General features: G+C 39.1%; 1 protein-coding gene across 2 annotated transcripts; it reads left to right on the top strand.

The window, feature by feature from the left end:
- The first annotated feature begins 2 nt into the window (after positions 1-2).
- On the top strand, positions 3-14,357 carry CEP76 (centrosomal protein 76). 2 transcript variants are annotated; one of them, XM_419124.8, is made up of 12 exons: positions 3-71; positions 485-640; positions 1,288-1,369; positions 1,757-1,981; positions 2,646-2,831; positions 6,340-6,437; positions 7,121-7,249; positions 8,089-8,280; positions 10,484-10,650; positions 11,826-12,159; positions 13,299-13,516; positions 14,011-14,357. In XM_419124.8, exons 1-12 carry the CDS (start codon positions 9-11, stop codon positions 14,147-14,149), a joined length of 1,989 nt encoding a protein of 662 aa, XP_419124.5. In that variant the 5' UTR covers positions 3-8; the 3' UTR covers positions 14,150-14,357. The 2 variants fall into 2 exon arrangements, with proteins under 2 accessions (XP_419124.5, XP_040552580.1); XM_040696646.2 differs by having other exon boundaries at positions 2,724-2,831.
- The last annotated feature ends 632 nt before the right edge of the window (positions 14,358-14,989 follow it).

The raw sequence follows: 14,989 nt of genomic DNA on the forward strand, positions 1-14,989 counted from the left end.
CCGCCGCCATGGCGCTACCGCCGGGAAAGGGGTCGGAGTTGAAGCAGCTCATCCAGCAGCAGCTGCAAAAGGTGAGCTGGCCCGGCTGGCATTTTGCCTCCTTGCTGGTGTGGCGTTGAGGGGGGAGGAAACGGGTATTGTCCTGCTTTTGTGCCTTAGAGAACTAAGAAGCGGTCATCCGAAGTTGTTGTTTCTTTGTCTCCCTCCAAAGTCGAACGGGAAGTGGGTGGATTTGCAGGTGTTTGCGAGGAAGGGGTTTAAGGCCCAGAGCAGCGAATGCGTTCAGGTTCGTTGTGTTCATAACGTTTTTAATTGGTAGGGCTGCTCTGGGGAGGTGGTGTGACTTCCTCGACTGGTTCTTATTTAATCCAAGGACTCATAGGCACTGTGTGCAGAAAGTGCTGGCGGTCCTACAAAATGCTTCTTTAGTCGTAACTGCTGTCAGGAGCTTCCAAATGTAGCATGTAAGGAGTTTCTCTTTCAGATGGATGTCCATGGAAGGATCCGAGAAGTTCTGGCGGAGACGATACGTGAGGAGCTGGCACCTGAGCATCAGCAGTTATCCACGGAAGATCTGATAAAAGCCTTAAGGCAACGAGGAATCATCGATGACGTTATGAAAGAACTTAAATTTGTCACTGTGAGAACCTCCTCAAGAGTGAAAATTCTTTGTTTATTCCTCTTACTGATGTGATGTCTTGTCCAAGTTCTAACACGCTAAAAGCATAGAATCACAGAATGGTTTAGGTTGGAGGGGACCAACCCCCTGCCATGGACAGGGCTGCCCCCCAGCAGCTCAGCTGCCCAGGGCCCCATCCAACCTGGCCTTGAGCGCCTCCAGGGATGGGGCACCACAGCTTCTCTGGGCAGCTGTGCCAGTGCCTCACCGCCCTCTGAAACAAAATTCTTCCTTCTATCTCGTTTAAATCCATCGTAATTCATTTTAAAGCCATTGCCCCTTGTCCTATCTCTATGCTCCCTGACAGAGAGTCCTCTCATTCTCTTGTAGACTCCCTTTATGTACAGGAAGGTACTATTTCTAGTGGTTCAAAAAGGCTTTAGTGACTTGTTATGTTATAGGATAAAACTGTGCGTGCTATGTTTGGTGTAGTGGTAATGCTGCAGTGTCAGTGTTTGCTCAATTTTTATTAAGTCTCATATATAGCAGTGGGTGTACAAGAGGAATAACATTTGATTGGAAAGGAGAATGCTTTAAATTCTAGAAGACTGTGGGAAGAGTGCTGTTGCCTCACTTAACACCTTAAAAACTCTTTATTGTGATTCCAGGATGTGAATGGGAAGGAGAGGACTTCATCTCCAAAACCATCAACACATTTTGTTGATAGAGAACCACCGGTTTTGAAAAAAAGTATGTTGCTTGTTTGTTTTAATATTTCTGGATTGTAGTTTTGATAGAAATGTCAAATGTAGGATTATTGATCTGGGAATTAATAATCCAATATGAAATGGATTCATTTAAAGCCTCCAAAGAGGAGAAAAAGATGTCTTCCCTGCTTATCTGAAGGATGTAAGTTTGTGTGACTGATACAAATTCAAGTTTTATGTGATATTAATGTTTCGTTTATTTTACATTAAGATAGCTTCCATGTATTTTAAGATCGCTTTCTCCTACGGACTTATTTTCAAAAACTTAATAATTTCTTTTTATTTCTATTCTCCTGTTAGTTAGCTGATGTTTAACATGCCTTCTGAGATCTGTTTGTAGTCTCTTCATTTTTGTTGCTACGCTTTACAGCTAACATTGACCCAACACGAAGGTATCTTTACCTTCAGGTTCTGGGTGGAAAAGCTTTTCTGGAACATCTTCAGGAACCAGATCCTCTGCCTGGCCAAATCTGTTCTACTTTTACTCTGTGTCTGCATTTCCGAAATCAGCGTTTCCGTTCTAAACCTGTTCCCTGTGCTTGCGAGCCAGATTTCCATGATGGTTTTTTACTTGAAGTTCACAAGGAGAGCCTAGGTAAGGAACATCATAAATTTAAAGCTGGTGCTATGTTGTTGGTTTTGTTTTGTTTCACTGGATTTCTTTTTGACTCTATATTTATTCCAAAATAGGTCTGAAATTATTTAGTGTGTTCCTTTCCTATTTATTACTATATTTTTGTAGGGAAATTGATGACTGTATTAGATTTCACTTCTAGATCCTTCTCTATTCACCTTGTCTTTTCCACTCTGACGTGGTCCTGGGCACCCTGCTCTGGGTGTCCCTTCTCAAGCAGGGAGTTGGGCCAGCTGACCACCAGAGGTCCCTTCCAACCTTAAACATTCCTGTGAAGCTAGATAGAAATTTGTCACCATGCAGAAGGAAAAACTTTACTTTGAGCTCAGTTTGCTATGAGTTGGCAGATACCTGTGGAATAGTCAGTCATTGAACACCTGTATTACCTTTTTGCTGTTGGTAGCTGTGGAATGTGGTGGCAGATGAATGTTATGGGAAGAATTCTGGAATCATTACTGGTGTTTAGTAAATAGATCTGAAGCATTCCATGTTTTCAAGAGAATATATGCAGTTTATTTTTATATGCAGTTATTTTTATGTAGTCGTACTTTAAAAATAGTTTAATTTTAAGGAGGACTTGGGATGATAATATTCTGGCTGTTTAATGTTGGTTTAATTATGGCAGGTGATGGAAGTAAAATGGTGGATGCAACCACTATGTTATCTGTATGTGATCCAGTGCATATGGTTCTGATCAAAACAGACACGTTTGGTGAGACAACGCTAGTAGCATCCTATTTCTTGGAGTGGCGATCGGTCTTAGCTGCAGAGAACGGCATCACAAATGTTGCTGTTGAACTCCTGGGTGTAGGTAAGAATAAATAATAAGTGTTTAATGAGGAATTAAAATATTGTGTACTAAGTTTGCTTATAAGCTTAGAGTAATATTTATGATTTGGTTTGATTTCAGTTCAGCTCGTCAACTCATGAGTTACTTTAAGGTATCCTTAAGAAGAGTTAACGTAAGAGACTAATGGTCAGATTTTTGTCCTATCAAAGTGTTAAGAATGTGTGTTCCAGATCCTGTGCAATAATAATAATAATGGCCCCTGTATCTAGGAGCCTCTGTTATCTCCAGAATGTGGATAAACTATCAGAGTGAACATAAATCAACAAATGCATCTCCAGGAAAAATATGTCAGTGCTCTCAAGTGTAAAATCTAGCTTGTCCTCTGTAGCAGTTGTTGAAGAAATTGATCTCTGCTGTGCTGCTGTGCATTCCAGTAGCTGGAAGTGTGTTTTCTTACAGAAGGGTTGCGTGGCCTTTTGCAAAGCCACTTGCAAAGTGTGTCAGCAATTTGTTTAGGTGCTGAACTGTTGATATATCTTTGTATTTTTGTGTTGCTTGTCACCGCCACCCTTTTCAACTGTTGCATCCTAAGTCTCAGTCTCACTTCGGTGCCCAGGAAGGTTATGGATTGGATGATCTTGGGAGCCATCATGGACCAGTTAAAGGTCAACCAGGGGATCAGGCCCAGTCAGCATGGGTTTACGAATGGTAGATCCTGTCTGACAAACCTGATTTCATTCTATGACAAGGTGACCCACTTAGTGGATGAGGGTAAGACTGTCTGTGTGGTCTACCTGGACTTCAGTAAAGCCTTTGGCAATGTCCCCACAGCATTCTCGGGGAGAAGCTGGCTGCCCACGGTTTGGATGGACGTACGCTCCAATGGGTGAAATGCTGGCTGGATGGCCAGGCTCAAAGACTTGTTGTCAATGGAGTTAAATCCAGTTGGCAGCTGATCACAGCAGTGTCTCCCAGGGCTCGGTAGTAGGGCCGCTTCTATTTAACATCTTATTAATGATCTGATTAATGATGAGGGGATTGAGTGCACCCTCAGTAAGTTTGCAGATGACACCAAGCTGGGAGGGAGCATTGATCTGGCAGAGGGGAGAAAGGCACTACACTGGGACCTGGGCAGACTGGATCAATGGGCCAAGGTTAACTGTATGAGTTTCAATAGGGCCAAGTGTCGAGTCCTGCATTTTGGCCACAACAATCCCAAGCAACCCTACAGGCTTGGGGAGGAGTGGCTGGAAAGCTGCCTGATGGAAAGTGACCTTGGTGTACTGGTGGACAGTTGGCTGAATATGAGCCAGCAGTGTGCCCAGGTGACCGAGAAGGCCAATAGCATCCTGGCTTGGATCAGGAATGATGCAGTGAGCAGGACTAGGGAAGTAATCCTGCCCCTGTACTCGGCATTGGTGAGGCCTCACCTTGAGTACTGTGTTCAGTTTTGGGCACCTCAGTACAGAAAGGACATTGAGGTGCTGGAGCAGGTCAGAAGAAGGGCAACAAGGCTTATGAAGGGCTTGGAGAATATGCCCTACGAGGAGAGACTGAAGGAGCTGGGGCTGTTTAGTCAGGGGAAAAGGACACTGAGGGGAGACCTTTTTGCTCTCTTCCAATATCTGAAAGGTGCTTACAGTGAGAGGGGGGTTGGTCTCTTCTCACTGGTGACAGGTGACAGGACGAGGGGAAATGGCCTCAAGTTGCACAAGTTTAGGTTGGATATCAGGAAACAATTCTTTACAGAAAGGGTTGTTAAGCACTGGAATAGGCTCCCCAGGGAGGTGGTTGAGTCACCATCCCTGGATGTGTTTAAAACCATTTGGAGGTGGTGCTCAGGGACATGATTTAGTGGAGGGTTGTTAGAGTTAGGGTAGTATGGGTAGGTTGTGGTTGGACTTGATGATCTTTAAGGTCTTTTCCAACCTGAGCAATTCTGTGGTTCTATAAGTATTTGGGATAATACAGTTTTAATGTCTGAAGACTAGATCTAGCACTATCATGGCATATCTTGACTTCTTACCCCAGCATTCTGTCAAATCATAGTTGAGACATTGGAGTATGCATTATCACAGTCTCTACCTGCTAGATATGCTAACAGAGCCTTGCTAATTTCAATGGAGATCAATCTCTATCTTCAAAATATTTTTAAGATCAAATGTCCTATTTGTTATAAATTTTCATCATTATTGCCTGCTTTTCTTTTTCAGTGAACATGAATATAGTATAATATGCTTGCATCATTTTATTCTGGAAATGCTGATTGTTGGCAAAACTTTACAAAACAATATGACTTTATATATAGACTCTTAGGTACAGAGGTTTGTTTGTAATAACTTGTTTGATGCTTACATGGGTGATGGGAGGAGTTCTAATCTAATGTTCTAATTTTTTTTTATCGTTAACTTTTTTTTTCCAGAGTAATAAAGTATAAATTCAGATATTCAAGTGCTTTTTCTCCTTTTCTAAATTCCAGCCACTGTACAAAATTCATCAAGAACATCAAAAAGCATGCTGCTATCTCACATAAACAAACAAACTACTGTGTGATGTTTCTGCTCGGATTGCTTATCATTCCATATCTCTGTTGTAATTTATTTCTTCTTGCTGTTTGTGGAGTTCAAAATGGTTGAGCATTATGCAACAACATTAGATTACTTTTATTTACACACACACACACACACACACACACACACACAAATAATCATATTAAAATACTCCACACAAATAATCATATATAATATATATATTTATATACATACACAATATACACAGTCATATTTTATATATACACACACACAATCATATTATATATATATATTATATAATATATATATAATATATATATTATATATAATCATATATATATTATATATATAATTATATAACATATTATATATTATATAATATATATATAATATAATATATATTATAATATATATAATATTATATATAATATAATATATAATATATAATATAATATATATTATATATAATATATATATTATATATAATTATATTATATAATATATTATATAATCATATATATATATAATATAATTGTGTGTGTGTGTATATATAAAATATGACTATTTGTATGGCATCTCAGGTCTTCCATAATAAACTTTATGGGTAAAGTGAGCTTATATCTGCTCTTACCACAGTGATTTGAGCAGTGAGTTGTACAGTCAGAAAGAGTGGGCTCTTCTATACTGTGGATCTTCCAATCTATTTGTAGGTGCCTATTCTAGCACTTACAGAGCACCATTAGTCTTGTATGCTCTGATATTGCCTGGAAAGAGGCCATTAGAGCTCAGATCCAGTTAACAGCTTCTTTAGCCATGTTATCTTTTCTTTCATTCTTGAGTTGAAAATTTAAGTGAAGATCTTTATATTGTATGTACTTAAAGAAGCTTTGGGGTTTTTTTATGATATTATGATTAAAACTATTATTTTTTCCTGCCCTGCTGAAGTTCTGAGAAAAATGAATTTGAAAGGACTGATAGGAATGTATTTTGGTTCAAAGGTACAGAGTCAAAGGTTTCTGTCGGTGTTCTGAACGTCAGACTTGAAATGTATCCACCGCTCAGTAAGACGCTGTCTCCAGAAATAACAAACACTCAGGTAAGTAACATCCTGGGGGCAAGGGGGTGACCTTGTATCAGCAGGGGGAATGCTCACTGTACAATTACTTATGTAGATATAAGGAGCTATGGCTTTTTCAATGCTTTTTTTCCCACTCAGTGCTTTTTTCCCCACTCAGTTTAAATGCAGTTATCTTGTTTTTAACTACTTTGTTTATACCAATCATTACTTTATTTGAAATTTTACTATGTTTATTTTTATTAATTACCTATATCAACATTGTAGGAAGTGCAGTAAGTAAGGTGCTATCTGAAGGATGTTAAGTGTATTGTATATGTTTCTATGCTTTCTTTTCCCCCTTGAAAAAATAATTTCAACGGTGGGCTATTCTGCTTGAAAAGCCAGTAAATGGTGGCCCGAAAGTGCCTACAGATATTATTCCACACTTTGCAAGCTGAGTAATACAGACATGCATCACTGAAGATGAACACTACTTCAGTCAAGCTTGATGTATGAGCCTACAAACAATAAAAGTAAATTGAGTTTTACGTTCATTGGATTTTCATTTAAAAATACTATTTAGCATTGGTTGCATGCTGTCATATTAAACTTCATTTTACATATGCAAGGATCATGTGCTAGCATGTATATTGATTACCTTGTTTGTTATTGTTTGGAATTAGTATGTGTGTGAATGGTTATGTGTATTTTCTTACCTGTAGTTTACTTTGGAACGTCAGAAGATAGCAGAAAAAGAACGTTTATTTCTTGTGTATGCTAAACAGTGGTGGAGAGAATACCTGCAGATTAGGCCTACACACAACTCAAGGCTGGTAAAGATTTTTGCACAGGTTGGTATATTTTACAGATACACCCATCTGTTCTTCAAGATATATATTTTTTTAATCTTAGATACATTTTTGAAGTTTGTGTATGTAGAATTTGTATAGATTTATGATGTGGTTACATTCCAGTCAGGGATACATGTGACATAGCATGCTGAAAATGAAGCTTTCAAGAATTGAACTATGTATGCTGAAGCTGAAGAGCATGATTCATAAAGAAGGGCTGCTCCAAGCACCCCTGGTGTAGGAGGTAGCAAAGCCATTTTAGTCTTTTCCTTGAATAACTACAAATGGCGAATGCTTAAAGTGATCTATACAGACTATTGCAAACAAGTTTAATACAATAATAAGTAGTGGAGTTACTGGATATACTGGAGCAGATTCACACAATATTTGAGCACTCTGTTGGTCAACAAAGTAATCTGGGTGGTGAATGTTGCGTGGTAGCTACAGACATGAACAAATCATTGGCTGGTAAGTTACTGTGCATCAGCTGTTCCTTGGTGACTGCCCCTCAGTAGTAGGAATGGTAGGATACTTTGTGTTTATCATGCTAATATATGAGTTCCACTTGTAGAGTAGCAATTTTCGTGGCACAGATGATGAAATAACTTGCGGAAGCAATCCATACCTACTCTTTGTCTTCAGGGAAGTGAGATCTTCCGTTCTGGCCGCACCAGCTGTGCTCAGGGGTAGTGTCAGCTTCCACATAAGCATGTGGTGGGTTCATCTCACTGCTGAACACACCTGGTGCAGCCAGAATGGAAGCTTCACTGGAAACTAACAGTAGATATGGATTTCGTCAGGAAGTTTTAACAGTACTATTTTTTTTTTCCCATGTTCAGGATGAAAATGGAGTAAACCGTCCAGTATGTTCTTATATCAGACCACTTCGAGCGGGCCGGTTGCTAGACACACCTAGACAAGCAGCACGATTTGTCAGCGTCCTGGGCTATGAAAGAGCTCCTGTCATTGGAGGAGGTGGTGGCAAACAAGAACAGTGGTGCACACTTCTTGCATTCATATGTAGAAACAAGGTATGTGAAAACAGTCTTTGCACGACACCTTTCTAGTTGGCATGAAGTTAGTAATTTAAAACAGGTTGCAAAAGGTGGACTAAATCCATTTCAGAGAACTCTTAGGTGCAAATAGCTTTTTTAAGATCTTTTAAAATAGAGACAGATGTTAAATATTAGACAAGAGGGCTCTAGAGCCAACTTACTTTCTTCAGTGCTGTTGTTGGAATCCATTTTTCAATTCATCCATTGGACAATGAAGTTGCTTCACCTGCTTCTCTAAGATCCTGTGTGGTTATTCAGTGAATTGATGCTTAATTCTGGACTAATTGAGGAAGAGCTTTTTTGGAAAAATGATTTTGTAGATGGTGCTAAAATGTATTGAGCGTAAGTCTTTGCGTTCAGTTTATGCAAGGTAGGGTTTTTCACTAAAAGTTTCCCCCTAGTCCAAGGTTTGTATCATATTACTATGATAAATGAAACATATCACACTCATTCTGGATTAGAATTTTTATGCTGAATTCATTAAAGTAATACTGATCCCTTTTAATGCTTCTTTGGAGTAATCGGTGCTTTTCATCACCACTGAGATACTCAAAATCTCAGTAATGTGTTTTAATATAATTAAAAGTAGAGCTGCACATGCAAGCAGCAAAGCAGGGCAAGGAGTTTGTTTACTTCTTTACTTCAGCACACACATGTTCAGCCACCTCCAGGAAAGCTGGTCTCATCCTGTGTAATGGTTCCTCGAGGGGGAAAAAAAAAAAGCCATCACCACAACATCCCCTTTTCCTCCTTCCTCACTCCAGCTTTTATTGCTGAACACTGTGCCATGTAGCAAGGGACATTCCTTTGGGCAGTCTGGGTCAGCTGTCCTGTTTCTGTCCTCTCAGCTCCTTGTGCCCCACATCTCCTTGCTGGCAAGGCAGCATGAAGAGCTGAAATGTCCTTGGCTCTGTGTAAAGACTGCTCTGCAACACCTGAAATGGTGTGTTATCAGCACTGTTCTCATTTAAAAAAAAACACAAAAACACAGCACCATATGAGCCTCTGTGAAGAACGTTAACTCCGTTCTGGCCGAAACCATGATGTGTTATTAAATTAATGCATTCACCAGAAACATGTTAAAATGTACTTACTTTGATACTTCCTTTGTAGATTATATTAGAGGAAGATTATGCTATTTATCTAATGAATGCCGTGATTTGTATTAGGGAGGCTTTGTTGCATGCGGAATTTTTTTCTTTTACAGCTAACGTTTTGTAAGGCATGTAAGAGGAAAAATTAGACATCATCAATTTATTGCTACCAATTTCTTAACATGAAGAAAACTTTGGTTGACAGGAAATGCAGTGAGATATGACTTTCAGCTGTTTAATGGCTTAATAGCTAAATCCTTGGGAGATCCTGTTTTATATTTGTAGTGGAAATGCAAAGTTATGGCCTGAAACAGTGATTGAGCACCTGGTGGGAAGGCAGGGCCAACCCAGAGGAACTCAGGTGCATGCAGTGCCCCTGAATGACTGGAAGGAGTGTAGCCAGAATCCACCCCTTCCCAGACCTCATTTAAGGGTTGGCAGTGGAGGTGAGGGTATCTCTTGTTGGAGATCCCTTCCTACCTGTGGCTTTCCAAAGGTAAGCAGCCCTTTTCTTTCATTTCTGCATCTGTGGTGAATGCATTTGGGCTCGTTCTCATTTGCTGTAGCTAAAGGCTTTGCCACCCTGCTATTCTCATCCCATTATAGCATTACAATATTTTTCTGAACATTGATAGTACATTTAAGGCAGTAAAATTATGGAAGTTGTGTATTTCATTTAGTGGCTAAGTTTCCTAATTTATGATCTCTGATATTACCTCAGGTATTTGACTAATGTACCTTTATAAATTTAATTAGAATGTTAGTTTGGTCTTTGTAGATAGATAGGTCCTGGTTTGGGCTTGCTTTTCTATAGTATGTGCATAGATCTTATTTTTCTGCTGTACTCTTATTGCAGTCTTGGAAGTTGTAAAAGCCTGATATACTTTGATATAGTGCATATAAAGAGAGGAATTCAAGATTCTTCAGTTTGTAAACCTTAAAGTCCTGACGTCTGACGTGTGCTTTAGGTAAACAGGAGGGGAACATGACTAGTTTGATAACAACTGGAGAAATACTGGTTTCTTCTTCTAATGTTTTTAGCTATGCCTGATAGTCAAACCAACTTAAAAACATTTACTGTCTAGGGTGACTGTGAAGATCATGCTAACCTTCTGTGCAGTCTTCTTCTTGGCTATGGATTGGAAGCCTTTGTGTGTGTAGGAACAAAAGCAAAAGGAGTCCCCCACACTTGGGTAATGACTTGTGGAACCGATGGAACCATTACTTTTTGGGAGAGCTTAACGGGACATAGGTGAGTAAAAAGAAAATAAGAAAACTAAATAGTATGTATTGAGACTTATGTAGTTCTTCTGGTGGGTTTTGTGTGTGTTCTTGTTGGTTTTGTCTTGTTTCTTTGTGATACTTATCTCCCTGTCTTGTCATATAATTGTCTAGGAGACTTTTGTCTGTGAATCTTTGCTCTGTGTACTTCTGCTGTTTGGAGAATAACTGGTTGAGTGTGAGGTGAAATACTTCATAGTATACCTCTCTGTGGTTTTAAGCAGTATAGTAACATTTTGCCTCTTAGGGCAACTGATTGTGATTTGTGAAGAAGATGAAATCTGACACAATTGTTCAGGGGCCCTGGTTTTTTTTTTTTTTTGTCTTAGTTCATCTGTGAAATCAGTGTTACATTACTTCATTCCCTGCAGAAATCTCTGCAAGTTCTCTGAAATCCCCTCTCACTTGAGGTTTTTTTCTGAAGAGCACATGTGGTCATTATGTGCTGTAAGGCTTCAGGAATCTCTTAATTCTTTCCCTTTTTGTTCCACAAGTTCTGTCTCTCAAGCGTATAGAATGGTACTCGAGCCCAATTTTTATACCAAAAGAAAACAATATGCTCAATGCTTCAATGGAAAGAACTTCCTGGTTATGGATGACAGTGCTGATCCATACCATTATACTTCTTAGTGCTATTTGAAGCAATACTTTTACAGACATAATTTTTGTGATATATAGCTGCAAGTGACATTGGTAGAAGTACAGTGGGACCATATATTCAAATGTAGAACTTTTGGCTTTGAGAAAAGAGCTGATTAATATCCAGTGTTGGAAATAAATGATGTTTTGCCAGTGATTGCGTGTGCTGTGATGAACATCTTAAGCTTTATTCATCTCATTTTGAGAAATAATGTGGAAGCTGTATTAATACATGTTGTTGCAAAATGTAATTGCTATTGGGCATCTGCTCAATTAATTAGCTTACTTTTCTAGATTTAAAGAGGAAAAGTGGTTTATTATATGCTACGCCTTCAAAACATGATTACTTTTCTGTAAATAAAGAATGCCATCTTGGAGGGGGAAAAATGATAACAAATTTAGGTTATGTTTTTAAAAGGAGAAATGACTTCTGGCCTATTGAAGTATTTTTAACCTGACTTAAAATACAAAATGCATTAATAAAAAAAACTGGATGTTTTTCATCAGGTACATCCACAGACCTATCAACCCCGATGACCCTCCGATAGTTGAACAGCCCAAGCCATTGTATCCCTATCGCACAATAGGTTGTGTCTTCAACCATCAGAAGTTCTATGGAAACTGTCAGCCCTCTGATGCAGTGGAGGTCTGTGTGTTTGACCTCCACGATGAGTCTAAATGGAAACCTATGAGTGCAGAAGCAATAAAATCAGTGTGTTCTCCTGGAACAGCATCTTCAGTTCCCCCTTTTCCTCCTTTGTGTGCTTCTGCAATAGATGCAGCAGTGACAAGCAACGATATAGAATTGCAACTGAGAATACTTGTCTCAGAACACAGGAAGGTAATCTTGTTTAAAAACTGTCATTTATCTGTTAAGGTAATAAAGATGCACGTTTTTACTGTGTACTTGCTTTTAAACAGCTGCTTCTAATGTAATACTTAGACCTTTGCAATGTGTTCTCCATCAGCTTTTGCAGAAATGCAGTGTGTTAAAACTGAAGCAACCAAAAAAAAAAAACAAACCATTTGGGGTGACTGTCCAGAACTAGTTTAGATGTCATACTTAGTATTTGCAGTGGCAGTTCTGCAGTCATGTGGGCTTAATCCTCCCACCCTGCCTTTGCCTCTCTTTTGAGGAGCATGGTTTTTGGCTTACAGGCATCTACAGGCTACTTAGAAGTGCTCTATGAAAGAATTAAGAAGGTAAAGTCTGACAGTGAGCTGAGTGTATCCATCACAATCTTATTTGTCCCTCATGAGAAGCAGGCTTTCAGCTGTCACAGTTTTATTCTGACTACTTTAGAAAATTAGCAAGTATTTCTGGAAGTTAGTTTCCTCCTTAATCAGGATTTCTCTCCTCCCTCCCTCCCTCTCACCCTCTTCCTCTCTCCCCCCACCCTCCCTTATTTCCTTTTTTAATTGCTCTCTTACCACCTAAAGCTCAAACTTATGGTGGCAAACAATTCTCAGAGTATGAATCTCATGAACTATAGAAGTGGTCGATTTTTCTGCTTGTTTGCATTTGTGGGATGGGAGAAGGAAAGTGCATGTGTATGTGTGTGTGCATTCATTCTTTTGGGAACTCATCCATTGTTCTTTGAAGTGAACTTCCAAGAGACATTAGAAAAATATGAAGTGAATCTTTTCCATGTTTCTGCTGTCTGTTTAGGAACTAGCACTGTAGTCTTACATTTCCTCCGAAGATACTGTAGCCAAAACATCCACATGGATTTGTTTTAGTCTGGTCTGACTTAATTTCTCGATTAAACGTTTGGTATTTTGTTTGTAGTGTTTGATTCTTGATCCTTCTAGTTTGGTGTGTGAGTTGGTATCCATATCTTACTGCTTCACAGATTAACTTCCACGAACTACAATTTAAAGATTGTTCATAGATTTATCTGAATCTGTACAGTATGCAAACTTAATATCCTGATGTTTTTTTTATGCATGGTTGTCATCATGCTGTGATTTGCTTCACAGGATCTTGGCCTTTCTACTGTTTGGGATGACCATCTATCCTATCTATTGTCACCAGCATTAGCAGCCTACGAGCTTGAACGTGCAACAGGTATTTCTGCAGGAAACGAGGAGTTCCAGGATGCTGTAAGAAGAGCAGTACCTGACGGTCACACATTTAAAGGGTTTCCTATCCATTTTGTGTACAGAAATGCCAGGAGAGCATTTGCCACGTGTCTTCGGTAAGACTAAATATATATAAATACCAAGTAATAATGCTTATTTATGAATTGTGGCTTCTTGTTGTTAGTAAAGTTTTAAAGAACCAATTTCCTGAAGTAAGAACTGGGAGGAGTGTGTGGTATACACAATGAATGGGTCACGGGGTACAGCTTTGGTGTTGAATTGGGCATGTTCAGTGGTGACAGACTTCTAATGGTGGTGATATCACCACTGAATATGGTGATAGACTTCTAATTAAAATACGAGGTGTCTCTTTTTCTTTTCCCTGAAAGACGGTTATTTTAGTTTTTCTGCAGTTGTTTAAAGTGGCCAGTGGTAATCTTGTTCTCCTCCAACACAACAGCCATTCCACTGCAAAGCAGTGTTTCTTATGGGGATCAGCAGACCTTGGATGCTCGTAGTTAACTGTCAAGCGAGTTTCAAATAATCGCACGTGGGACTGAAAATTTAAAGAACAGCTTGGTGATATTTGTTATCTTGTTTTCTGTCACAGGTCTCCTTTCTGTGAAGAAATAATCTGTTGTAGGGGTGACCAGGTGCGACTTGCTGTTCGTGTACGTGTGTTTGCATACCCTGAATCTGCATGTGCTGTTTGGATCATGTTTGCTTGTAAATATCGCTCTGTCCTCTGAAAAGCAAAATAATCTATACCTCTCTGGATGTGCAAAATAAGGTACTTTGCATATGAAATTATGCAAGTGAACAAATACTGTATTTTACCAAAATGCCACTGATTTTTTTGAATGTGGTGGTGTGTTTGTAGTGAAATGAATTGTATACACAGTAATGATTGTATTTATACAGAGAATTTTATTTTAATAAAAGCTACTTTTAATACTTACAGGAGCGTTGGTCAAGTTATTAAAACGCATATGTACAATATTGGTTTCTCTTCCGCAGTTCTGAATTAATGTGAGAACTCATTTAGAAAATAGTCTGTTTTATATGTTTTGTATCTATGTTAGTGGTGTCCAGGGTGTGTGTTCTTTATGAATGAGGGAGAGTCAGAGTTACTGAAGTTCATTTATGCTTCCTTTCCACAATGGAAATTTATTTCTGCCTCTTTTGGGGCTTGCAGTAGCTTCTAAGGTCAGTCAGGTGTAGGTAATACTGTTAATCTGTGAATGCAACAGGCTATGGTGGGGTTTTTTATGTTTGAATACAAGACTCGGACACCTGAATGTGTTGACAGCTGTGCTGGGTTTGATGTCTGTGTAAGCTCATCCCTTTTTCCTGGCAGTGTAGTGGATCCACACAGTGTCAGTGTGTGTAGCTGTAAGAGGGCAAAAAGCATTATGTTCAGTATGGTTGAAAGCAAAATACGGACCAGCGTGTAGCTCTTTGGCACCTGGTGCCTGTCCCGTGTGTGGTACTCTGCTTGTACAGATGGGGGCACTGCAAATTACTGTTGCGTAAGTTATCAGCTTCCTCTCTCATAGGAAGGAGACACTGAGAGAGAATGCTTAATTGTC

This window comes from Gallus gallus, chromosome 2 (genome assembly GCF_016699485.2).
Source record: "Gallus gallus isolate bGalGal1 chromosome 2, bGalGal1.mat.broiler.GRCg7b, whole genome shotgun sequence".
Lineage (NCBI taxonomy): Eukaryota > Metazoa > Chordata > Aves > Galliformes > Phasianidae > Gallus > Gallus gallus.